The 24635-nt window shown below is 36.6% G+C and overlaps 3 protein-coding genes across 3 annotated transcripts; 2 read left to right on the plus strand and 1 right to left on the minus strand.

The window, feature by feature from the left end:
• The first annotated feature begins 2 nt into the window (after nucleotides 1-2).
• LOC123322146 (cytochrome P450 4c3-like) lies at nucleotides 3-22830 on the plus strand. Its single transcript, XM_044910002.1, has 9 exons — nucleotides 3-284; nucleotides 771-886; nucleotides 3091-3181; nucleotides 3248-3430; nucleotides 5309-5685; nucleotides 7028-7096; nucleotides 14777-15128; nucleotides 16608-16862; nucleotides 22726-22830. Exons 1-8 carry the CDS (start codon nucleotides 122-124, stop codon nucleotides 16769-16771), a joined length of 1515 nt encoding a protein of 504 aa, XP_044765937.1. The 5' UTR covers nucleotides 3-121; the 3' UTR covers nucleotides 16772-16862; nucleotides 22726-22830.
• LOC123322159 lies at nucleotides 9505-11165 on the minus strand. Its single transcript, XM_044910023.1, has 2 exons — nucleotides 9759-11165; nucleotides 9505-9581 (listed from the first exon to the last, which is right to left on the minus strand). The coding sequence occupies exon 1, from the start codon at nucleotides 10955-10957 to the stop codon at nucleotides 9938-9940; it is 1020 nt and encodes a 339-aa protein (XP_044765958.1). The 5' UTR covers nucleotides 10958-11165; the 3' UTR covers nucleotides 9505-9581; nucleotides 9759-9937.
• On the plus strand, nucleotides 11203-12863 carry LOC123322166. The gene is made up of 2 exons (XM_044910034.1): nucleotides 11203-12609; nucleotides 12787-12863. The coding sequence occupies exon 1, from the start codon at nucleotides 11411-11413 to the stop codon at nucleotides 12428-12430; it is 1020 nt and encodes a 339-aa protein (XP_044765969.1). The 5' UTR covers nucleotides 11203-11410; the 3' UTR covers nucleotides 12431-12609; nucleotides 12787-12863.
• Nucleotides 22831-24635: the final 1805 nt, after the last annotated feature.

The raw sequence follows: 24635 nt of genomic DNA on the forward strand, positions 1-24635 counted from the left end.
CTGAAAGACCAATAGCTCTGTCCCATTCTTGTTTATCGAAGGTTAATTACAGTGATAAAGAATCAAAATGGATATTAGATTCATTCAGCTCGAAACTTTTTGAACTGCATCGTACATCGAAATGTTGATAGCAGTGCTCTTGCTGGGAATTCTCCTGATATTCCTATTTATTCAATTTGGCAGATTGAAAAATTTTTTGCGTTTTGTGAAACACGTGAAAAAACTTCCAACAAGAAAAGGCTATCCTTTAATCGGTAACATTCTGGATTTACTGGGAGGTCCAGGTACGTAAATCTTTCATTATTTGATTCACAGCCATAAACGAAATTTCGGTCAATTTTTTTCAGTAGGTGATATTAATTTTTCTTATTATTATCATATTGAAGTACAAGATCTTCATGAATGATTTTAATATCCGAGTGGGGTGCAGATTTCTATAATTTTCACGGTGTCGGAAAGAGAGGTTTGTGAAATTTCAATGAAAATTGAGGATATACAATGATTACAAGATACCATGATTATTAATAATCAGAATAACCTGCTAATTCGATGTAACTATCAGTAAAGACGGCAAAAAATATTTCACTACCCACTCCAATGTCACAATCATTTATAAAGATCGTAGATTGGGTTATGCGTTACTGATGAGTTCAAATAAGGGCGAAACCGGTCTATCACTACTCTCCTTCGATAGAGGCATCTTTTGGTGTCCCTTTCATTTCACTTTATTTTCATGAATATTATGCCTTAATGAATTCTTTTAATTTCAGAGGAAGTATTTCGAAAATTTACACTCATTGTCAATGAATCTTCTCGCAATGGAATAGCAGTTATTTGGATGACATTTTTTCCTTTCATATTGGTATCAGAGCCAAATGTTTTGGAGGTATGTTCCTCATTCTTTGGGACTTATAAGAAAGACGATCTTTAAATGTACATGTATATGTAAAAAATTATATATGTGACAGCCATTCGTACCTAGAGCTCAATGACCATTTGACGTGTTGAGTCAGGTGTTGAGTCGGAAGTAAATTCTATATATACTCCGTTCACATTTATTTTAGCAGTCGGTTGGCCATGAAATAATTTTCTCAAGTTTTTGTAACTAGAACGGAGTAAGGTTGGCACTCATGAAATGTCGTTAATGTCATAACGCCGTTGCCACAACTTATATCAATTTCTATTACGAAAATGCCAAAAGTAATAATAATAATAATAATAATAATAATATCTAAACAACTTATATTTCAGCTGAATATTTCCACAATCAGAAAGATTGTGAATGAAGAGGATGACAAAGAATTTCCTTCTATTGTGAGACCCAAAAAAGTGGTGGCATTTGAGAATTTTATGTTTGAGTGAATTAATGCGAAAAGTTTACTACAGGATTTTCGATGAATGTCATCGTAAAATAAGTTCCCGAAAATAGATTTTTCTATTTTTCATTTGACCTATCCTATACATTGTAAATGTCTTAAGGTACCAATAAATACCCAATTATTACAGCCACAAATACGCGCCAGTTGTCCTGCTAATTGATTATTCATGTGAAATTTTTGTTCAAAGGTGAAGTTCATCTTGATTGAAACTTCCTTTAATTCCTTTTACTTTTATTCATGCAAGATGATTTTTGTTGAAGAATTTAACATTCTTGTAATTATCTGTTAATTCCTTCGGGAGATACCCATTCCCAACCACTGCATCATATGCATTTAATCTTCGGGTTAATATTTTTGAAATCTACAACTGATGTAACGTATTCAAACTTTAGCCAAAGAAGATATCGAACATTAACTCTCCTCAAGCTAGTGTATATTATGATGTTATACTGATCTCTTGTATTTTCCATGCAAATAACTGGATTTGGTATGCCTTCAATCAGTTTGTATAAACTTCAATTATGATCGTCACATATTTTCCGAAGACATTCGACATTGTGATAAAATACGTAATAACAGAAACTTTTACGTAGAACGGGCAACATAGCGTTGATTTAAAACCCAAAAATGTTTTGACAAGCGTCATAACCCCACATTTTCGTATTATACAGAGTGAAATGTGTCAAATTTCCATGGCCAACCGACTGCTAAAATAAAATTGAATGGAGTATAGATATTTGAAATTGAATTCGGAGAATAATAATAGTAATTAATCTTTCACTCTTTAAAGGCATAACTATACTATACAGAGTATAGTTTTTGTAGTATTGAGGTCAAAAGAAACCTTTTTTCCTATACCATTTTTTTCGATTCGGCCCTGATTAAAAGATGTAGCCTTTTTAAGTTTTCATAATGAGCTGGCTCCTGGAAAAACAGAATTACCTTCAAAATAACTCATTGAACACTATGGGAGCTCAATGGGATAACTATCTAAACCTACTGACACTACGCATCTGTGAATCTCAAACAGAGTTGTAGTTAGCCAAAGTGTCCAACTTTTCAAATTTGACAGATATTATTAATTTTCGAAAATCAAATTACTCGAAAACGGCGCATTATACGAGAAAATATGAAGAATACTTTCATTTCACAAAACGCTCAAATATTCATTATATAGCGTCCAACTTAGTTTCTATAGTTGGGTTCTTTGAATTTTTGGTATTTTTATGGTGCGTAATATCGTGATATCTCTTTTGTTCGAAAATGATTCATACTAAACTATACTAAACTATATTCCGAAATTCATTCAATTCGATATAACCGTTTGTGAGATAGAACTGGAAATAACATTTTCGTATGGTATCTCAACAAGCTGTATCTCTTAAACCGAGCCGATTCGGAAAAAATAGTGAAGGAAAAAGTGTTTCTTTTGAACTCGAGAATCAATTGTTAATAAATTGGTACGAGTCAAAGACCGACCCTGTGTAGTAAAGCCCGGAGGGTAAAAAAATAATTCAAATATTATATAGATCAAATTGCTCTTGAAATCCTTTTGCCTAACAAATAGAACTGTGAAATATAACCACTGTAGTAGAATAATAATTGAAACATAACAGACATTAATTGAATGCACATTGCACATAATATCTATGCATTCATCTGTGTGAACACAGGGCGTTTACGTGGAAAAAGTATCACTCATGTTTTACAGCAAGTACTGAGAAGTCCAGTCCATAACACTAAAGGAGTAACATACAATATGGTTCGTCCTTGGCTAAATGATGGTCTTCTGACTAGTAATGGTAAGTGGTAGCCATCACAACCTTAGGAAAAAACAAAAATCTTTCTCACACTTTCGAAATTTTCAGACAAGAAATGGCATACAAGAAGAAAAATGCTCACACCAGCTTTCCATTTCAATATATTGCAAAAGTTCCTCCACATATTCAATGAAGAAAGCAGATTGATTGTTGACAGCCTCAAAGGACATAGTCACAATGAAACAGATGCTTCGAAAATCATCAGCAAATTTACCCTGGATACAATATGTGGTGAATTTCATACATATCTTATAGTATCTACATCGCCAAAAAACCAAGTCAGCCGGTATTGTTCATAAATACACCATACATGATATAGTTCGTTGAAGTCAGGTTATCAAGGTTATCATACATAATAATAGACCAAGCATTGATAGTTACTTGAAATCAAGTTGATGAGGATCTTCGAAAAAATATACAGGGTGTTCTATAGAAAATTCAAAAGACAAACTTTGTTGCACTTGCGCGAATCACCCTGTATGTATATTTAAATTTATGCTTAAGAAGTGCATCATTGAATTTAAAAGTTGACGTGTTCCATTGTTTTGAATAATTTGCTAGTATAATAGTTGGGGAGCCGACGATGCTATATCGGGATTTACTCGAGCATCGTGGCGACCTAGTGGATTTTGAAGATTAGATTGTAGAAAGAAAAAAAGGTTCTATGATGTATGCAATTTCAGCGGTGGGGAAAGCGAAAGCGTATGCAGGGTCTCAAGAATGTAAGAAAAAGGTGTATATACTCGAGCGCGTCAGATTAAGATAATGTATATACTCTACGTGTCTCTGATAATGAATTCATGCTTATCTGACAGTTTGCGCGGTGGGACTGGCCGTACGGAAGAGTTGAAAATGGTAAGGAGAAAATTTTTTTCCAGGGTGTCAGATTTTTGGAGGATATGTTAATTGGACCCAAAGGAAGCTACTTTTCAAGGGACTGACAATTTGGACGTGACGCAAGGTCACAGCGGTCCTTTGAAAATGTAAAAAAAAATCGTTACTTGTACATACTCGAGCGTGTCAGATTTTCATACAGATGGTTAATCTGGGTGTAGAAGTGTTGGCCCATTAATCTGACACTAATCAGGGGGGGTTTTCTTAATCTGACACTTTGAAGATGATAAAAATCCCTTTTTTTGGAATATTTCCCTCCCTGTACCTCTAATCGTTTTTGTATTCATTATGAAAGTTGTAGATAATAAAATTCTACACAACTTTTGTCTGAAGCAATTTTACATACTCTTAACCGTTCTCGAGTTAGAGGGCGATAAGGGCGAGAAGCTTAGCCACACATGCGAAAGGGCAAGGTCAATGTAGAATCCCTAATCTACAATTGTCAAAATGACAAGGTATTTCTATGATGACAATTTCGAAATTAGTCACGAAAATTTTAGTGTTGTCTGTGACTGAACCTTAGAATGTACTATTTTCCAACGAGTGAATTTTCGCTTCAGCGAGTATTGCTAAACGCATCGCATTAATCGCCATATATCTCAAAAACGTTTAAACGTATAAAAAATTGCTTTGGACAAAATTTATAGAAAATGTTATGCTCTACAATTTTTATAATGAATGCGAAAAAGATTTGAAGCCCAGGGCAGGAGATAATTCAAAAAAACTGATTTTTGTGACCTTTATTGCCAATTTTTAGTGTTTCGGCTTGCTTAAACTGTCAGATTATATTTTTTCCGTTATTCTTGAATCATTAGCTTCAAGATAAGAAAAAACGCCACCGCGCTCGAGAATGTACACGTGACTTTTTTTTTGCAACTTTGGCGCCCTCCCACACATTTTCGACACGCTTAAATTGTCAGATTGAGAGAATATATACTTTTCAACATATAATTAACAACATATATCTTAATCTGACACGCTCGAGTATGTACAATGATCGTTTTTTTTTACTATTCTGACAGGCTGTTCTAGACAATTCCCCCTATATACAGGTCTAATTTTTGGCAGAGGTACTCTACAAGGTCCAAGGTATCTCACCTTATATTAATCTGACACGCTCGAGTAAATCCCAAATTTCCCTCTCCAACTATAAGGACACAAAGAATTTTATTCCATAAATGGTACACACTGTATATATCAATAAATTCCTTCCAGAGACAGCCATGGGGACCAAATTGAGTGAGCTTGCGAACGGAGAGAAATATCGTTGGGCAGTTCGAGAATATGGAATTATGGCAATAGATAGGGTGGCCAAAACTTGGCTAATGGTAGATGCAATACATCGTTTTTCTAAATATTACCGCAAGCACATACAAGTTTTGGATGTCCTCCATGAATTCACGAGAACTGTGATCGACGCCCGTCAAAAAACCTTCATCAGTAATGAGGAAATAAGCATAAGCGATGATTCATTAAATCATTCGAGTAAAAAGAAGGAGCCAATGCTAGATCTGCTGATTTCTGCTCAGAGGCGTGGGGAAGATATTGATGATGAAGGTTTAAGGGAAGAAGTCGATACTTTCGTGTTTGAGGTGAGGGGTAAGGGGAAACTGCTGTTAAAAATTCGTTGTTGTGTTGTTGAGAAGCAGGAGATGTCATTTTTTTATTATAAAAATTGTGCTTGTATTTCTATAAAATAGTTAATTGTATGCATAGATTGTTATGGTTTCTGAAAGTTTGAAGAGACACTGAATAGATCTAGGAAAAGTAGGTAATTCAAAAACAACAGATCGTTGAAAAATTTTAAAAATGTTATCTGGAAATATCACACTTTATTCAAAAATTCGAATTTCTAATTAGAATTGAACTATGGAAAATTCTACGCAAACAATTTTTCAATTAAGCTATGCAGATCTTTGCTTACATAATTTTCACTGTAAATCTTCAAAATACGGTTTCTCGCTATAATTGTGAAGCATCTTCTGATCAACATGAATTTATACCGTAGAGGTGGAGGAAAACAAATCTTATTTTATAATACACAGGGTGTTTTCAAAGGTGAAGCTTTTTTTTGACAGAAAGTAGAACTCATGAAAATAAGTCGTTTCACCAAAAATGTTCTATATGAAATATTCAAGATGGCTGAAATACAAACCCTAGAAATTCGACAAAATTTTATTGAATTTCAATGGATTGTTCAGTACCAAGTTCATCGGATTAGATGCATCAGGTCACTTTTGAGAGAATCATAATTGTTGTATCGTGCAATTTAGGGTGCATAAAAAAAAGTAGAAAATCGAAGCAGTTTCTTGAAAGTGCTTATGTTAGTTTTGTTGAAAAAGTGCTATGATGTTTTCCCATTTAATCCCATTTTTACGACGATTGTTGGAATGTTCGAACAAGAAGATGCCCATTGTGATAAAATTCGTGAAGAATTTGGTGAGATTTTGAAGTATTATTCTATTTTTTACACTTGTGTCCTAAGTCTCTTCTGTCAGTTGGTATCGAATGAGCCATTTCATACAATCGTGTAAGTTACTAAAAAAATGACAACAATTCGGCAACCCTAAGTTTCCATTCTAATTACCACGTAAATATCGAACGAGCCAATATCCTAAACGAAACCACATGGTCGAATCAGGAGAAAAGTTTTTTCCCACTGCTTTGCGATAATTCAGCTAATAAACGGTCTAGGGTCGTATTAGGATCCATTTCAGTTATCATTTTCAACTTTGTCATTTTGAAAGTTTGGTATAGGTGGTTTTTGGTGAAACGCTTCATTTTGACCAGTTTTACCTTCTGTTGAAAAATAGCCTCACCTTCAAATACACCCTGTATGTGATCTCCCTATATGAACAAGTTATTTCAAAGAGCTATTCTAGGAATTTCGATGATAAAAGAGTTTCTCAATTCTGAATTCAACTCATATTCCAGGGTCATGATACCACGGCAGTCGGACTATCATTTTCGTTGATGCTTCTGGCAAATAACAGAGAATGTCAAGTAAGTTATTAATATTCAGATCTTGACACCATAAAATTGAACCCTGTAAAATAATAGTGATAATTGCACCTTTCACCAAGTACATATTCCGAAAACACGAACAATTATCACTATTACAGCCCCTGTAACTCTAGAACCGTTCACTCTAGCAAGATTATGTGATTTTTGTTCGCAATAGGGAATACTCCTTCTGAAGAAAATAATGTATTTTTCATGAAATATCTTTGAAACGTCACATTTTCAAACAGCCATCTCAACCGTTTCCAAAAAAAATTATTTTAAGTACTTAAAAATGAAAAATAAAAATGGGTATTTAGAATTTAAAGAGTTTCGTTTCTATTGCTCAAGTTGGCAACATCGACTGAAATATGCGTTGATAATAAAGGGCAACAAATACACTATCTTGATGAGATAGACAAAGATGGCTGTGTATGAAGTCTGCGATGAACGAAGAAGGTCGTAAAATTTTATGGGATTTTTATGACCGGTTGCTGTTGAGGCTCGCCAGTTAGTACGCGCCTTATGATGGCTGTAAATTAACAGCTTTTATGTTATAAACAAGACAATGTTCTTTTTATTTTCTAGTAGGCGCTGTTGCCGAATCGTAAACTAGAAACGAAGCGATTTAAATTTTAAAACCTCATATTTGAAGAATGATTTTGAATAGTTTCCGCGGTGCATTTGAAAAATTCATGAATGAAACTCATAATTATTCAGTTTAAACTTGCATATGCTGTCATAACCCAAATTGAGGAGAATTCCTCATTCAATGGATATTATTTTTATACAGGGTGAGTCTTTGACTCGTTCAAATACACTGCGCAAAAAACTTAACGCACATTATGGAAATCTCAAATTTATTCTACAACTGAAGGTATTCTCAATGATAATTATTTTTATCATAATTATGCATGCATATGTTATCCACTTTCAACGGTTTTTTTCAATACAGATGTTTTTTCCCAGCAGGAATAAAAAAAGATGATATTATTAGATTTCGAATGTATTGGCTCCATTCTAAAATCAATTGTTCTCGATCAATTCTAGTGATCAATAGTTTTTCTTTCGTTTGATTTTCTACACTCGATCGCTATGCAACGCGAAACACGCAATTTGACCCAAGAGGAATGTGCTCAAGCGGTAGTTTTGCAAAAAGAAGGGTGGACTTAGACAACAATTGCAGAAAGGTTTGGAGTTTCCCATACAAGTGTGTCCAGAATGTTGCAGCGATTCAGGGAGACAGGTATGAATGTCCGAAGACCAGGACAGGGTAGACCACGGGTAACAACTGCCATTCAAGAACGTTACTTGAGAGTTTCTTCGTTGAGACAACGGTTTGCAACCGCTCGCCTCCTTCAAATTCAGCTTGAGCAAACTCATGAGGTGCAAATTAGCACTCAGACAATAAGAAATCGCCTCAGAGAATATGATTTAAGGCCTCATGTCGCGGCAAGAGGCCCAGCTCTTACCGCAGCCCATCGAAGGGCGCGTTTGGATTTTGCGAGAGAGCATGTCCATTGGGAAGAGGCCGATTGGGAAAGAGTTCTCTTCACAGATGAGTCTAGATTCTGCCTCTACCATTGTAATCGACGTTTCCTTGTATACAGACGTCCACATGAAAGATATGCTCATTGCAATTTCCTGAATACTACTCGTTTCGGGGAAGGATCGATCATAATGAATTCATACCATAGTATGGGGTGGAATATCTTTGACTGCTCGCACAGACCTAGTGGTCGTTGATAATGGAGCTATGAATGCTGATAAGTATATAAGGAACATTCTTGAAGAGCATGTAGTGCCATTTGCCCCATATATTGGTGAAAATTTCATTTTTATGGACGATAAAGCCAGGAGTACCTTGAAGAGGTTGAAGTCTCTCGAATGGAATGGCCAGCAAGAAGTCCAGATCTCAATCCGATTGAGCAGGTTTGGGACAACCTCAATAGAAGGCTGAGAAGTTAGGCTTGAAAATTCAACTCGGAGAAATCTGGGAAGGATTAGATCAGAACATTTTAAGATCACTCATTTTGAGTATGAACTATGAACCGTCGTTGCCGAGCTGTAATTAACGCAAGGGGTGGAAATACCAAGTATTAAATCACTTATCAGCATTTCAGTATTTTGAAAATTGTTCATTTCTCTTCTTTCACATAAGATTCGGTGAAATCCTGAATGTTTCTTCCATTTAATGTGTCTTGTTTCATTCAAAACCTTCCCGAGAGAATAATAAGAGAGAAAATAACTTATAAAGTCAATGTAGAGTTAACTTTCATTAAAATTGAGATTTTCAGAATGTGCGTTAATTTTTTTGCGCAGTGTATTTCAACAGTAGATTCTTGCGGTCAAAAGAAACAATTTTTTACTATATGTAAGGTGTATCGTTCCAAAATAATTGAAGAACACAATTTTCAGTCTTAGGAACACTTTATTTACAATTTATTCACGCAGCAACGTTTCGAGAAAAATTCTTCTCTTCTTCAGGCTGAAATTACAAGAATGGTATGAACAAAATAGATCTAAATACCAGGACAATCCAGAAACTAAATTCAAGAACAGAGCAACAAAACAATGCAACTACAGTTTACGAACAACAATAGTGGAACAACAAAGACTAAGAACAATGACAAAAAACTATCAGAGGAAAAATCCACCAACTCACCTTATGAATAATGAATTAAAAATCGTCTGAAAAATTCAAACTCGTAAAATCATTCGAAAAAAGCAGGTTCATCTCGGGGTCTCAAATTAACGTGACGTACAGGTAGGTATGGACGCATTGATATGAATGAAACAAGAACATCGCACATACGCGGTCGGAATGCATGCACTCGAGAAAAACTATTTATTTATTTCCTTTATCAAATTCGAATACGCAATACTGAGTGAACCAATATCAGATCTCGAGTTCACAGAATTGGGGTGTTTTCTTATAAGCAACATCTCTTTGAAACTACGCTTGAACCAATTGGTCTCCTTGGTTAGAATCTTCGCATTTTCAAAATCAAAAAGATGTCCCTCATTCTTAGCATGTTGGGAAAGTGCGGTTGCCTCAGATTGTCTTTTACAATCTAACTGATGTTGCCTCAATCTGGATCCGAAATATTGACACGTTTGTCCAACATAAATAGCATCACAATTCGAACAACCAACCCCATACACCAAACCGGATTGTCTCATTGGGGGATCAATATCTTTCAAACGGGAAAATAGGCTCTTAACAGTTTTTTTATAATATGATACCACAATAGTAGATGTTCCCTTCATCAATCTAATCAACATCTGACTCAATTTGGGAATGTAGACTAATTTGTAATATCTGAAAATCTCTTTATCGGAACCATTATCAGTCGAAGGTATACTAGTTGAGTATTTCGAACCATAAAAAATTTTATTAACTAAAGTTTTAGGATAACCATTTTGACATAAAATGGTCGCTTGCTGTTTAAAATTCTTCGGATGAAATGATGTATCAGACAAACTAAGAATCTTCTGTTTGATACCCCTGACGACAGCAATTTTTTGCGATGTTGAATGCAGAGAATTGAAATGCAATGTACGGTGGGATGCCATGGGTTTAGAATATAGGTCAGTTTTTATACCACCACTATCCCTTATCAACAATAGGTCCAAGAATGGAATTTTACCATCTATTTCCATCTCATGTGTGAACTGGAGATTCTCATGGAAGCTGTTGAAAATCCTCAATACCTCTTCTAATCTACTCATGGGCACCGACATAATTATATCATCAACGTAAACAAAGACAAACGGTATATGAAAGTTCAAAACAGACAGAACGAATGCGATCAAGTGATTCATAACCAATTCCGCCAAAATTGGTGAGGCTGGGTTGCCCATAGCTGTGCCCCTCACTTGTGCGTAAAATCTTTTATTATATTGAAAAAAGCTGTTATCAAAAATGAATTTAATAATATTCAACAACACATCAAGTGGAACATTAACACAGCTCTCATAAACAGCCCAGTTATCTTTTATTAATCGTTCTACTAAATCTTGTGGTATATTAGTGAATAGGGATTTTACATCCACACTTATGAGAACATAATCATCAGGTATCATCATAATCATCAGGTACCTGATGATTATGTTCTCATAAGTGTGGATGTAAAATCCCTATTCACTAATATACCACAAGATTTAGTAGAACGATTAATAAAAGATAACTGGGCTGTTTATGAGAGCTGTGTTAATGTTCCACTTGATGTGTTGTTGAATATTATTAAATTCATTTTTGATAACAGCTTTTTTCAATATAATAAAAGATTTTACGCACAAGTGAGGGGCACAGCTATGGGCAACCCAGCCTCACCAATTTTGGCGGAATTGGTTATGAATCACTTGATCGCATTCGTTCTGTCTGTTTTGAACTTTCATATACCGTTTGTCTTTGTTTACGTTGATGATATAATTATGTCGGTGCCCATGAGTAGATTAGAAGAGGTATTGAGGATTTTCAACAGCTTCCATGAGAATCTCCAGTTCACACATGAGATGGAAATAGATGGTAAAATTCCATTCTTGGACCTATTGTTGATAAGGGATAGTGGTGGTATAAAAACTGACCTATATTCTAAACCCATGGCATCCCACCGTACATTGCATTTCAATTCTCTGCATTCAACATCGCAAAAAATTGCTGTCGTCAGGGGTATCAAACAGAAGATTCTTAGTTTGTCTGATACATCATTTCATCCGAAGAATTTTAAACAGCAAGCGACCATTTTATGTCAAAATGGTTATCCTAAAACTTTAGTTAATAAAATTTTTTATGGTTCGAAATACTCAACTAGTATACCTTCGACTGATAATGGTTCCGATAAAGAGATTTTCAGATATTACAAATTAGTCTACATTCCCAAATTGAGTCAGATGTTGATTAGATTGATGAAGGGAACATCTACTATTGTGGTATCATATTATAAAAAAACTGTTAAGAGCCTATTTTCCCGTTTGAAAGATATTGATCCCCCAATGAGACAATCCGGTTTGGTGTATGGGGTTGGTTGTTCGAATTGTGATGCTATTTATGTTGGACAAACGTGTCAATATTTCGGATCCAGATTGAGGCAACATCAGTTAGATTGTAAAAGACAATCTGAGGCAACCGCACTTTCCCAACATGCTAAGAATGAGGGACATCTTTTTGATTTTGAAAATGCGAAGATTCTAACCAAGGAGACCAATTGGTTCAAGCGTAGTTTCAAAGAGATGTTGCTTATAAGAAAACACCCCAATTCTGTGAACTCGAGATCTGATATTGGTTCACTCAGTATTGCGTATTCGAATTTGATAAAGGAAATAAATAAATAGTTTTTCTCGAGTGCATGCATTCCGACCGCGTATGTGCGATGTTCTTGTTTCATTCATATCAATGCGTCCATACCTACCTGTACGTCACGTTAATTTGAGACCCCGAGATGAACCTGCTTTTTTCGAATGATTTTACGAGTTTGAATTTTTCAGACGATTTTTAATTCATTATTCATAAGGTGAGTTGGTGGATTTTTCCTCTGATAGTTTTTTGTCATTGTTCTTAGTCTTTGTTGTTCCACTATTGTTGTTCGTAAACTGTAGTTGCATTGTTTTGTTGCTCTGTTCTTGAATTTAGTTTCTGGATTGTCCTGGTATTTAGATCTATTTTGTTCATACCATTCTTGTAATTTCAGCCTGAAGAAGAGAAGAATTTTTCTCGAAACGTTGCTGCGTGAATAAATTGTAAATAAAGTGTTCCTAAGACTGAAAATTGTGTTCTTCAATTTTTTACTTCACCGTTTATTCCGAATTGGCTCAGTTAGAAAGATACATTCTGTTGAAAACCCTTATGGGGAATGTTATTTTTATTTCTATCTCACAAACGGTTTTATCGAATGAAATGAATTTCGAAATATAGTGTTACATTTATTTGATTAATCTTTTTCGGACACAATATACCACACACGTCTTCAAATTTTCTCGTTATGACCATTACGTACAATGCCAACAATTCAAAGAACCCAACTCTAGAAAATAAGTTGAAGGCTATCGGATGAATATTTGAACGTTTTGTGAAATAAAAGTATTCCTCATATTTTCCCGTATAATGCGCCGTTTTCAAGTAATTTCAAAAATTTAGTACATACTTTGGATGAATACAATCCTGTTTAAAAGATCATCCACAGATATGTAGTATCTATACTCTATTCACTTTTATATTAGCAGTCGGTTGACCATGGAAATTTGACACATTTCACTCTGTATAGTACGAAAATGTGGGGTTATGACGCTTGTCAAAGCATTTTTGGGTTTTAAATCAACGCTATGTTGCCCGTTCTACGTAAAAGTTTCTGTGTCGAATCTCTTCGGAAAATATGTGACGAACATAATTGAAGTTTATAAAAACTGATTGAAGGCATACCAAATCCAGTTATTTGCATGGAAAATACAAGAGATCAGTATAATATCATAATATGCACTAGCTTGAGGAGAGTTAATGTTCGTTAGCTATCTTCTTTGGCTAAGTTTGAATACGTTACATCAGATGTAGATTTCAAAAATATTAACCCGAAGATAAAATGCATATGTTTCAGTGGTTTGGAATGGGTATCCCCCGAAGGAATTAACAGATAAAAACAAGAATGTTAAATTCTTCAAAAAAAATCATCTTGCATCAATATAAGTAAAAGGAATTAAAGGAAGTTTCAATCAAGATGAACTTCAGCTTTGAACAAAAATTTCACATGAATAAACAATTAGCAGGACAACTGGCGCGTATTTGTGGCTGTTCATTTTAATGCAATGAGATAATAATTAGGTATTTATTGGTAACTTAAGACATTTACAATGTATAGGACAAGTCAAATGTAAAATAGAAAAATCAATTTTCGAGAACTTATTCTACGATTATTCAAACATAAAATTCTCAAATGCCACCACATTTTTGGGTCTCCCAATAGAAGGAAATTCTTTGTCATCCTCTTCATTCACAATCTTTCTGACTGTGGAAATATTCAGCTGAAATATAAGTCGTTTAGATTCAGATGAAATATTATATGAATTCTCTTACATTGAATATGTTCGCTACCGTCTGACGTATTGTGGATTTTAGAATATCAGGGTATAACTATTTGAATGAGCGGACCTGAATTCTAAATAGCACTTCCTGAAACCTGAAACCCTGTCTCTTTTTTCAATCACTTTCGGCATTTTCGTAATAAGAATTTATATTAATTGTGAAAAGGGCGTTATGACCTTAACGACATTTCATGAGTGCCAACCTTACTCCGTTCTAGTTACAAAAACCATGAAAATTATTTCATGGCCAAGGCCAACCGACTGCTAAAATAAATGTGAATGTAGTATAGTATCGCAGATTAAGCTAGATATTCTGAAGGTAGTTTTGTTTTTCCAGGGGTGACACAGCTCATTATGAAAACTTAAAATTGCTATATCTTTTTATCAGGACCGAATCGGAAGAAATGATATAGGAAACAAGTGTTTCTTTTGAGTCAAATCTACTGTTAACATTATTTGTATGAGTCAGAGACTCGTCCTGTATATAACATTACATTACAATTTTCAAATTCCAACAAATCGTTCTCATTGTTTAACCCTTCACTAATCTTTTCATTTTTCTTCGTTTACCCATATAATATCAACTTTTCAATTTTTATTATTCAGGATAAAATTTATGAGGAACTGAAATCTGTTTTCGGGGACGACGATAGAGATCCAACCGCTTCAGATCTTCAAGAATTGAGATACTTGGAACGATGTATCAAGGAGACCTTAAGACTTTATCCCAGTGTTCCCAAAATAAGCAGAACAGTGGAGGAGGACATTATTTTAGACGGCGGGCTTATTATACCGAAAGATAGCACATTATTAATTATGATTTACGAGATGCACAGGAGGGCTGATCTGTATCCAAATCCTGAAAAATTCGATCCTGATAGATTTCTGCCGGAAAATGTGCTACACAAGCATCCCTATGCCTATATACCATTCAGCGCTGGACCCAGAAATTGTATAGGTGAGTATAGTCGTACAGAAAAAGTCATAGAAAAAAAAATGATGGAAAAATTACTAATTTTCATGAATGATTTTTTTTAATAACGCCCAGTTGCAGAAACGTCAAGTATAAACTGCTCCACATGAGTTCAATTTGCAAATTAATTTTAGCCTGTAGGTCTGCAGCGTTTTCAGGGTGGTTAAGAAAAATCGAGTAAAATAACGAAATTTTATTCCCAGAGAATTCAAGCATTTTAAGACTATCAATACAATGTATGGCCTCCACGGGCATCAATAACAGCTTGACATCTTCTTTGCATACTACACACGAGGTTGTTGAACATTTCTTGAGGAATTTGGTTCCATGAACGTGGCAGAAGCTCTCTCAGATCATTTAAGGATACTGGGGTAGGTTGATGATTATCTAATCTTCTTTGGAGCATATCCCATGCATGTTTTATGCAATTCAAATCTGGTAAGTGCAGAGGTATTGGTAAATGTGGAATACCAAGCTCCTCGCGCGCATTCTCAACTATGGCTGCACGGTGCGGTCTAGCGTTATCGTCTAGAAATTGAAAAGTTTCACCAATAGCAGCGTGGAAATTTGGCACAACATTATCAATGACATGCTCCCATAGACGTAACCCCATGGGTTTAGTCTATGCATGCTCCCTATAGTGTAAGGCGGTCATATTCCCAGGACAAATGTGTAGATCTGTGCGCCCGTTGAAACATATCCCGGCCCATACCATAGCACTACCCCCTCGTAATGGATGGACTTCTTGGACATAGCGACGATTACGGGGTATGCGTGGGATTGTCCATACCCTTATTCTTCGAGAATTCGAAAATCGTCCATATCTGGTTTGATCAGTGAAAAGGACACTACGCCATTGATCGTTCCAACTGATATGTTGCCTTGCCCATTCCAGTCTTTGACGCTTATGGTCACGTGTTAATGGAACTCCTCTTAATGGACGTCTAGAACCTAGATTCACCTCTCTCAAAAGTCGTCTGATGGTTTCGATGGAAACTTGGACCCCATCTGCATTTTGAAGAGTATTCCGTAGCATTCTACACGTAGATGTAGGGTTTCTTGGCGCCGAAACGTTGATGAAACGATCCTGAGCAGGTGTTGTTTTTCGTCGCCAACCAGCGTTTGTTAATTTACGTCTTTGCATTTTCAGAAAACTCGTTTCAAATCGAAGCCGTTGTTAAACTGACTTCATTTCAAAATAAGAACATTCATGAAGCATATCCAAAGAACCAAACTTCAGAAAAAAGGCGATCAGATTGACGAAATGTCTCATACTGATTTTTATTGGATCGATTCAAGTTGTTATTGAGTTTTAAATGATTTTACAGCGATTTTCTCGAAGATAACATACTTTTAAAAACGGTTGAATACGATATCCATAACTCTTGTGGAGCAGTTTAATTTCAATCCTCCATTAGAAGGGGAATTTACACCTTCCAATTTCTACATGTTTTCACGTTTTAGGTCAGAAATTCGCAATGATGGAAATGAAAAGCTTCTTAACAGCTATTCTGCGAAATTATATTCTGGAACCAATTGATACACCGGAAACGATACAATGTATATCTGATTTGGTGCTGAGAACAAAGTATCCGATTAAAGTGAGATTCATTCGCAGAACAAACTAACTTATGTGGGTACATGGGTACTTTTTATTTGAGAAAACTCCAGATAGCTATAATAGCTGCTGAGTAAAGTTTCTTTTATATCATTGAGTCTTCTTCTTCTTCTTCTTTTATTGTGCTTGGCAGCGGGGCCATCTACACATTGAACACTTCAATCTTCAAGGTGCTTAATATTTTAATATAATTTCAAAAGGTATAAAGACTTTTATTTATTATAGAGGTAAGTTTCAGCTTCGGGTGAGGAGGGGTGACACATAAGACATCACTTGGGAAACTGAAAGGATACATAGTGTTAGCTTCACGGAAATACACATATCACAGCTTATATCCACAAGAATTCAAAAAACCGAAGAGTGATTTGTATACCAACAGATTTTCAGAGAATATCAAATCTTGGATGTTAAGAGGAAAAGGCATATTAGCGCATACTTTAGAAAGGTCGTCATATAGTTCCCTGCATTCATGATCTTTGAGAGAACATGAAAAGAAAATGTGCTGCAAATCTCCTCTCTCTCCACATTCACAAAGGTCACTGTCTTTGACCTGGATCTTAGCTAAGTGGGCAGGTGAACAGCAATGGTTTGCCCTGAGTCTATTCATTGTTGTCAGATTGCCTCTAGGAAGATCAATTGAGTGGAACCATGGTTTTTTATGGAAGTGGGTCATGTTAATCATGGTAGAATAGAGATGACCCCTAAGGAGCGAAGATCGTTTCCATTCCGACCTCCACTTCTCCCATATGTTTCGTTTAAATCAGGGCCAATGTTCTCTTATGTCTCCTTTGATAGGAAGAGGACTAGGGAGTTTGCTACCTTCCTTAGCCAAACGGTCTGCATGATCATTGCCTGAAATATTTGTATGGCTGGGAACCCAGACAAATTCAATAGTACGGTTGGACTGAGAGAGGGTAGAAAGTCGGTTTCGGATTGAAAGGGTTATAGTATCATTATTGGAGTGGGGGGAGCCAGTTTTTTATCTTTTCAAGGGCGGACTTGGAGTCTGAAATGATGATAGTATTATTGTTGGACGTTTCTTCAACTATAGACAAAGCTTTATCGATCGCAAGAAGTTCAGCGGATGAGATGGAGAAGTACGAGGGGACGCGCCCACTGTATGAGATACCCTCTGAGCTGAAAACACCTATACCTACCTGGTCCCGAAATTTTGAGGCATCTGTGAATAGCCGGGAGTGATGGGGAAACCTCTCTTCGCATCTCTCAACAAACAAATATGAGTTGTCCAAGTCCTCTTTCCGAAGGTTTAAGGAGCAATAGTCGACATCAAGGTAGTGGACGGACAAAGGAAACTGAAAACAAGGAAGACGGCAAGAGGAGAAGAAACAATCTGTCTCAGGTAGCAAATTGAGAGCCTCTAATAAAGGTGGTGCAGATCGACCACCCCATGCATGGCGCCAAGATGACAGCAGTGACATCTTTTGAAGGAGGGGATTAGGTGATATTCTAGCTACCCTAGAAACAAATTTGGCAGCCAACCAGATACGACGGTGGGAAAGAGGAAGTTGTTTACTCTCAGCAAGAAGGACATTTATAGGGGTGGACTTCATGTATCCCAAAGCCACCCGGATGGCAGAAAACTGGACCCTATCAAGTCGAGACAGAATGGGCTTGGTACATCTTCCCAAGAAAATAGACCCATAGTCAAGAAAGGGAAGAACTATGGCTTTGTAGATAGTTAACATGGTTTGAGGGTGTGAACCCCACCATGTACGACATAGGGCTTTCATGACGTTAATGTTTCGGTTGGCTTTCGAACACATGTTTTCGATATGAAGGGACCAGTTCATATTGACATGTAAGGTTACCCCAAGGTATTTGGTGGAGGTTTTCCAGGGGATTGTACTAGAAGAAAGTTGAAGCGTACGGAGATTGACCAAAGTTTTTCTCTTGTGGAAGCACATAGCAGCAGACTTCTCTGCCGATACAGTGAGTCCCCTACTCTGAGTCCATTGCTCAATCAATGCCAGTGCCTGGGTCATTCTTTCAAAGGCGTCTTTAAAGGATTTTCCAGACGATATTATTGTGGTATCATCCGCATATTGGATTACCTCAATGCCTGGGACGTTCAAAAAGGAGGACAGTCCTTTAACGAAAAAATTAAAGAGATTGCAGCTATCAGGGGAACCCTGGGCTAGGCCTAGAAAAGATGTTTTTGGGCCAATAAGTTTGTTAAAACAAGGGTCTACCAAGAAAACCTTCCTTCCCACGGTTAGTTTTTGCAGGACATTGATTAGCTGGACAGGAATTCCTTCTTTCAGTAAAATAGATTGTAAGATATCAAATCTTACAGAGTCATACGCCTGTTTGATATCCAGAAAAACAACTACGGAAAATTCATCCCTAACAAATGCTGTGTAAACGGAGGTCGTTAAGGCAGCCAGAGCATCATTGACAGATTTGCCCTTTCGGAAGCCATATTGGGGCTCAGTTGTGGGGGTGTTCAGCTCGTAAATTCTCTCCAATCTTGCTGCTATAAGGGATGCAAAGATTTTCAGTAGACAGGAGGTGAGAGCTATGGGCCGATAGCTATTAGGGTCATGAGGGGGCTTTCCAGGTTTGCAGATAGGTACTACAACTGTTTCCGTAAGAGATGAGGGAATGTCAGGATTTGAGAGCAATCCGTTGAATATCCGTAGGATTATATAATAGTTTTAGCTTGGATGGGTAGATGTTTGAGCATAGAATACGTTATGCCATCCTTACCTGGAGCGGAGTCTTTTTTACTGAACATTACTTTTGACAGTTCACACAGAGAGAAGGGAAGTAGTGAGATCGAAGATCCACGGGATAGATTACTAGTGCCCAGAGGGCCACTATCAGCATCGTGGATAACTAGCTGAGGGGAAGGACAGATTCTCGAGAGGATTTCTCTGCCGCAAGATGGAGGGGCACGCGTTTGGGAGCATGGGGAGATGCCGGAACGAAACCTTCTGACATTTTTCCAAAGATTTTTGCTGTCCTTTATACTTAGGTTTTCACAGAAATCTCTGAAGGAGGACTTTTTCTTTTCTCTGATTTTTCTTTTGGCAATGGCTTGCATTTTCTTGGCATTTAGATAGTTTGAATTTGTAGGGTTCAGGCGGAAGTTCCTGTAGGCCTCTGACCTATTTTTCATATGGTTAATAAGCTCCGCATCCCACCACGGAACCCGATATCTGGAGTGACCCTCACGACACCTTTTAACAGGGAAAGAGCGATCAGCTGAAGAAATAATGATCTTCTGGACATCATCAAGTCGCTGAATATCTCGACATTCAACCTCCCGAGCGATCAATTCCTGGAACAGCATCCAATTGGCCTCCTTAAGGTTATATCTAGAAGTTGTAAAATAATTCTGGGAAAATTCAGTTAATTTGAGATTCGCAATCCTGGTCATCGTTGGCCAGTGGTCGCTGCTACCCGGATCCGGAAGGACCTCCCAGAAGGAGTCAACTCCAATACCCGGGGAACAGAGAGTAACATCTGGTGCGCTCGGTTTATCCGGGGTTTTAATCCTAGTAGGAGAGCAATCATTGAGGAGGCAAAGATCACTGGTGGATAAAAATTGATCAAGAATGTTACCATTTCTATTTTTGGAGTGAGAACCCCAAAGGGGATGCTGAGCATTAATGTCTCCACTAATAAGATATGGGGAGGGGAGATTAGAGGTTAAATTAACCCAAAATTTCATGGGAAGTACGCGGTCTGGAGGGCAATAGATATGCACAATCGTTAGCTGGTCCACTTTAAATCCATGAATATCAACTCCATCTGGGAGAGGCATGTTAAGACTAACCTCAGCAAAACTCAGACTTCTGCAAACAAGTGAGGCGATACCGCCCCCCAAAATAGATCTATCTTGTCTAAGTATACTATAGCCAGACAGCTTGAAGAAGTGGGAGCTGCTCAACCAGGTTTCGGAAAGGAGGATGATGTTAGGATGGTATTCCTCTATTTGATATTTCAAATTGTCAATGTTGGAAGATATGGATCTAATATTCCACTGAAGTATTCTTAACATTAGGGATAGAGTATATGAGGAGTAGGAGTTTAAAATGGACATATAGAGGAATATTCAATTGATATTTATTTGTTAGGAATGTTGGACTGAACATTGTTATTAGCTTTATTGTTGTTGTGGGTAGAAGAGTTGAATGAGAATTCTGGGGCTGATTGATTTTCTATGAAATTCATTAGGCTCTTAACAAACTCATGGTTTTTTAATACTCGCTGAGAAATTAGTTTGAACAAATCGTCATCAGAAATAGAATTAGAAGCTGGGTTGAGTGAAGGGTTTGATTTATGGAAGGAGTTCGGCGTAGTGACTGGGGATAGTGGGAGTGACAAGTGAATAAGCTGGTCATTATGTGCTTCCCTGTTATAACCTGGGGATTGCGGTATTTTTCTTTTCTTAACAAGAGTCGCATAAGAAGTATTTCTAGATTGATGTGATTGCAGGAGGGACCTTCTGTTCTGAACTGAAATGAGGGATGCCTCTTGAGGAGAGTTATTTCTAAGTGTTCGAGGTACTAGCGATGGGAAAGAATTAGGTTGGGAGACTGGATTAACTGCTTCGTTTTCAGATGAAATATCTGCATTATAGGATTTTGGGACCAGTTTCACAGCTTCAAAGTACGAAATGTTCTCCAATGCTATGAGATTGTTGATTTGTTTTTGCCTAGCAAATTCAGGGCATTTCCTATCGGTAGAAGCATGGTTACCAGAGCAAAACAGGCATTTAGGGTTATTATTATTTGGGCAATCTGATTCTTCATGTTTTTCGCCACAATTTCGACATCTTTTTGATTCGGCTGGGGAATTGCAGTTTGTCTTAGTGTGTCCATATCTCAGGCAATTGTAGCACTGGATAACTGGACCAACATATAGAGAAACATTTCTTAGAACACCAAAAATACCTATTTTATCTGGCAAGTTTTTCCCGTGGAAGGTGAGTACCCACGAATTTGAGGGAACATAAGCGGTAGTTCCATCCTTAAAACCCTTCTTTTCAACAGACGAGCACCAATAATTTTTATTCTGGAGTTGGCGTGGGACAAAATATCTTCCTCAGTGATACTAGATCCCACATCTTTGATGACACCTCTGCTAGAGACCATTCGGGATGGAATGAAAACATCGGCGATATCAGGGTCATCAATGAAAGGATTTTCAGATAGGAATTTATTAGCATTTAGGGGAGTAGAGAACTCCACGGAGATTCTCTTCTTTCCTTTCTTCTTAACATCTTTGACACCAGGCACCTTGAGTCTGTCGAGTTCCTTACCAAAGTTCATTGGATGCATGTTGCCAATGTTAGCGTCTGATTTAGATTCAACTATAACTAAAAAAAGGCCAGAATCTGACATAGAGTAAGTGTGGACTATTTTTTTTTTATGGGGTGGACGAGAATTCTCAGATAACTGAGATAACAAGGAAGAAACTGATTGAGATGCCTTTGTTGCCTCCAGGAATAGTTCTTAATTCATCATCCTGGAATATACTTCTAATACTATTGATCTCCCTAGAGAGCAATGAAATGTCTGCCAGAGAAAAATGAGATGAGGAGTCTTCGGTAACATCAACTAGCAATGATTTAAAAGTTTTCTGCGATTTTGCTGATAGGTGATTAAGAACCTGTGGAGAGAGCGGGGTTTGAGGACGAGAAATTAAGGGAGAATTACCCTCTGGGGGATCCTGGGGACCCCCCGACGACCAATCCATTGAAATTAGCAGTGATTTGCTACGTTATCACTCAGCGGTTTCTTCAATTATTTTTTCAGTGAAATTATAAAAAATAAAGTGAAAAAACAACTTACCCCACAATTTCTACGCTCACAACACAGTTAGTAGAAATTTTGAAGAGTTAGTGATTAAGATTACCCAATAATTAATAGGAAACAATTAATAATTCTGGAAGAGCTGTCACTCGTTGAACGGTTAACCTCTGTTTTTCATATATCATTGCAGGTTATTCAATGATCATATCTACATACATCATCTACGTGAACGGGTACATAAAAGTACAAACCATTGAACTATGTATGTCATTGGCACAAACTAAGATGTCTAAAACTCTGGTGTATTCACTGATTCGATTTTGTTTTTAATTTCGTGGGGATATGGGATCAATTTCGTTCTTTCCACTGTAGGTAGCGCTGTTTAGAATTTGACAGAGCATTGTCATTTGATATTAGGAAATAATTTGAATACTTTCCTACGACGTACGAATATGTGTATTTATAAGCGATTATTGGTATGTGAAAATGTATAAGTTTCGAGAAAGAGGTGTAGAACATTAAATCATTCAACATGTCGTTCAGTAAGTTCAGTTTTCTGTATGGACAATCAAGAACTACAGCTAAGAATTCGGTGTTGTTGGAATTTGAAGCAGAACTAAATCAGATGAATGAACATTCGGGACCGATATAGCTAAGTTTTATGGAAACTTCAGCAATATTTCAAAGAAACTGTATTGGAAATACGTAATGTGAATTGTGAGCATGTATTGAGAATCAGAGATACATAAATCTATTCGAGTCTGTTACTTCAAATATTCTTCCTGAGTAGATATAGTGAGAATTCCCTTTCTGTCATCTGAATATATTGGATATTTGACCTATCAACTGTGTTTTATTAAAATCATATTGAATTACCCCCTCACGAATTCAAGTTGTCAAACGGAAATTATCTTGAAGAAGGACAGTAAATCCTCCTTCGAACCCTTATTCAGTAGTGTTGAAATATTGACAGATTTGTTTTTACAACGAAAAACTGTAAATCACAAATATTCCTTAACAGCTCTGACAACATGGGCCGGTTCATATTTTGAACTCGTTGATCGACATTCGATATCAACGCTAAACAAAATAAAACGGGAGATCATTGGACTTGCTTTGGTAGAACAAGGATAGAACGAAGCAAATGACATGGTGGCGCCGCCACGAAACTGATCCCATATCCCCGATTTTCTGAAATGTTGATGCTTGCAAAAAGTGACAAGTGCACACACCAGTGTTTTAGACATCTTAGCACAAACACACAAATATATGTCATTCGTGATGCTATTATGTTACCATTTGTATTTTACCAAAGAGTTTGTGACATTTTCAGAATAGGAATAAAAATTTAAACTGAATTATACTTTTTTATCATCATATTTTTTTCGAATTGAGGTTTTATTATGTGGTGGTTGGAAATACATAATATATTACCTATGTACTGTTCTCTTAAGCACCTTCAACCCAAATTTTTAATATAGGTACCTAATTCCTTCCTGTTAGTTCCTTACCGGTTATTTTACAGAATATAAATGTAAAAATTTCATCTGAACGTTGATGATTCGTTCTAACTTATAGAAGGTAAATGATATAGTAATAATTTGTTATACTATTGAGATTTTAAGAATAAATAGAGTCTCAACCAAACTTAACAACAAAAGTTGATTGAAAATCCTTGGAATCCAAAAACAATTCTTAATAATACCAACCTAAAAGAAGCCCCCACATTTTCGGTGAAATCATCTACCTCTCCAATATCCAATATATTATGGGAAAATTTTAAATTATGGATCTACTGCTACTGGTAAATTAAAGGTTTTTTTTATCCCTAATGATGACAAGTAAAAAGAAGACACATGTCAGAACGCGAAGCATTTGAACTCCTCGTCGAAAGTTGATGATATTGCATTAATTCTTTTTTACTCTTCAGAAAGTTGCTTTTGAAATATATACAGGGTGGGCTTTTTAAAACGAAACAGGCGAGATAACGGGCGGATTAAATTTATTTCGAAAAAATGCTCGGACAATTCGATTTTTGTTTCGAGGGGGACAACTTTTGAGGTCAACTATATCGCTTCAACCCTTAGTGTTAGA

This window comes from Coccinella septempunctata, chromosome 1, assembly GCF_907165205.1.
Source record: "Coccinella septempunctata chromosome 1, icCocSept1.1, whole genome shotgun sequence".
NCBI lineage: Eukaryota > Metazoa > Arthropoda > Insecta > Coleoptera > Coccinellidae > Coccinella > Coccinella septempunctata.

What these genes read in the sequence shown, in the direction of transcription:
- LOC123322146 (XM_044910002.1), top strand. Translation starts at nt 122, where the DNA reads ATGTTGATAGCAGTGCTCTTGCTGGGAATTCTCCTGATATTCCTATTT. An exon ending in GGATTTACTGGGAGGTCCAG is followed by an intron (nt 285 to 770) that starts GTACGTAAATCT and finishes TTTTAATTTCAG; the next exon opens with AGGAAGTATTTCGAAAATTT. An exon ending in TGGACCCAGAAATTGTATAG is followed by an intron (nt 15,129 to 16,607) that starts GTGAGTATAGTC and finishes TTCACGTTTTAG; the next exon opens with GTCAGAAATTCGCAATGATG.
- LOC123322159 (XM_044910023.1), bottom strand. Translation starts at nt 10,957, where the DNA reads ATGGGCAACCCAGCCTCACCAATTTTGGCGGAATTGGTTATGAATCAC.
- LOC123322166 (XM_044910034.1), top strand. Translation starts at nt 11,411, where the DNA reads ATGGGCAACCCAGCCTCACCAATTTTGGCGGAATTGGTTATGAATCAC.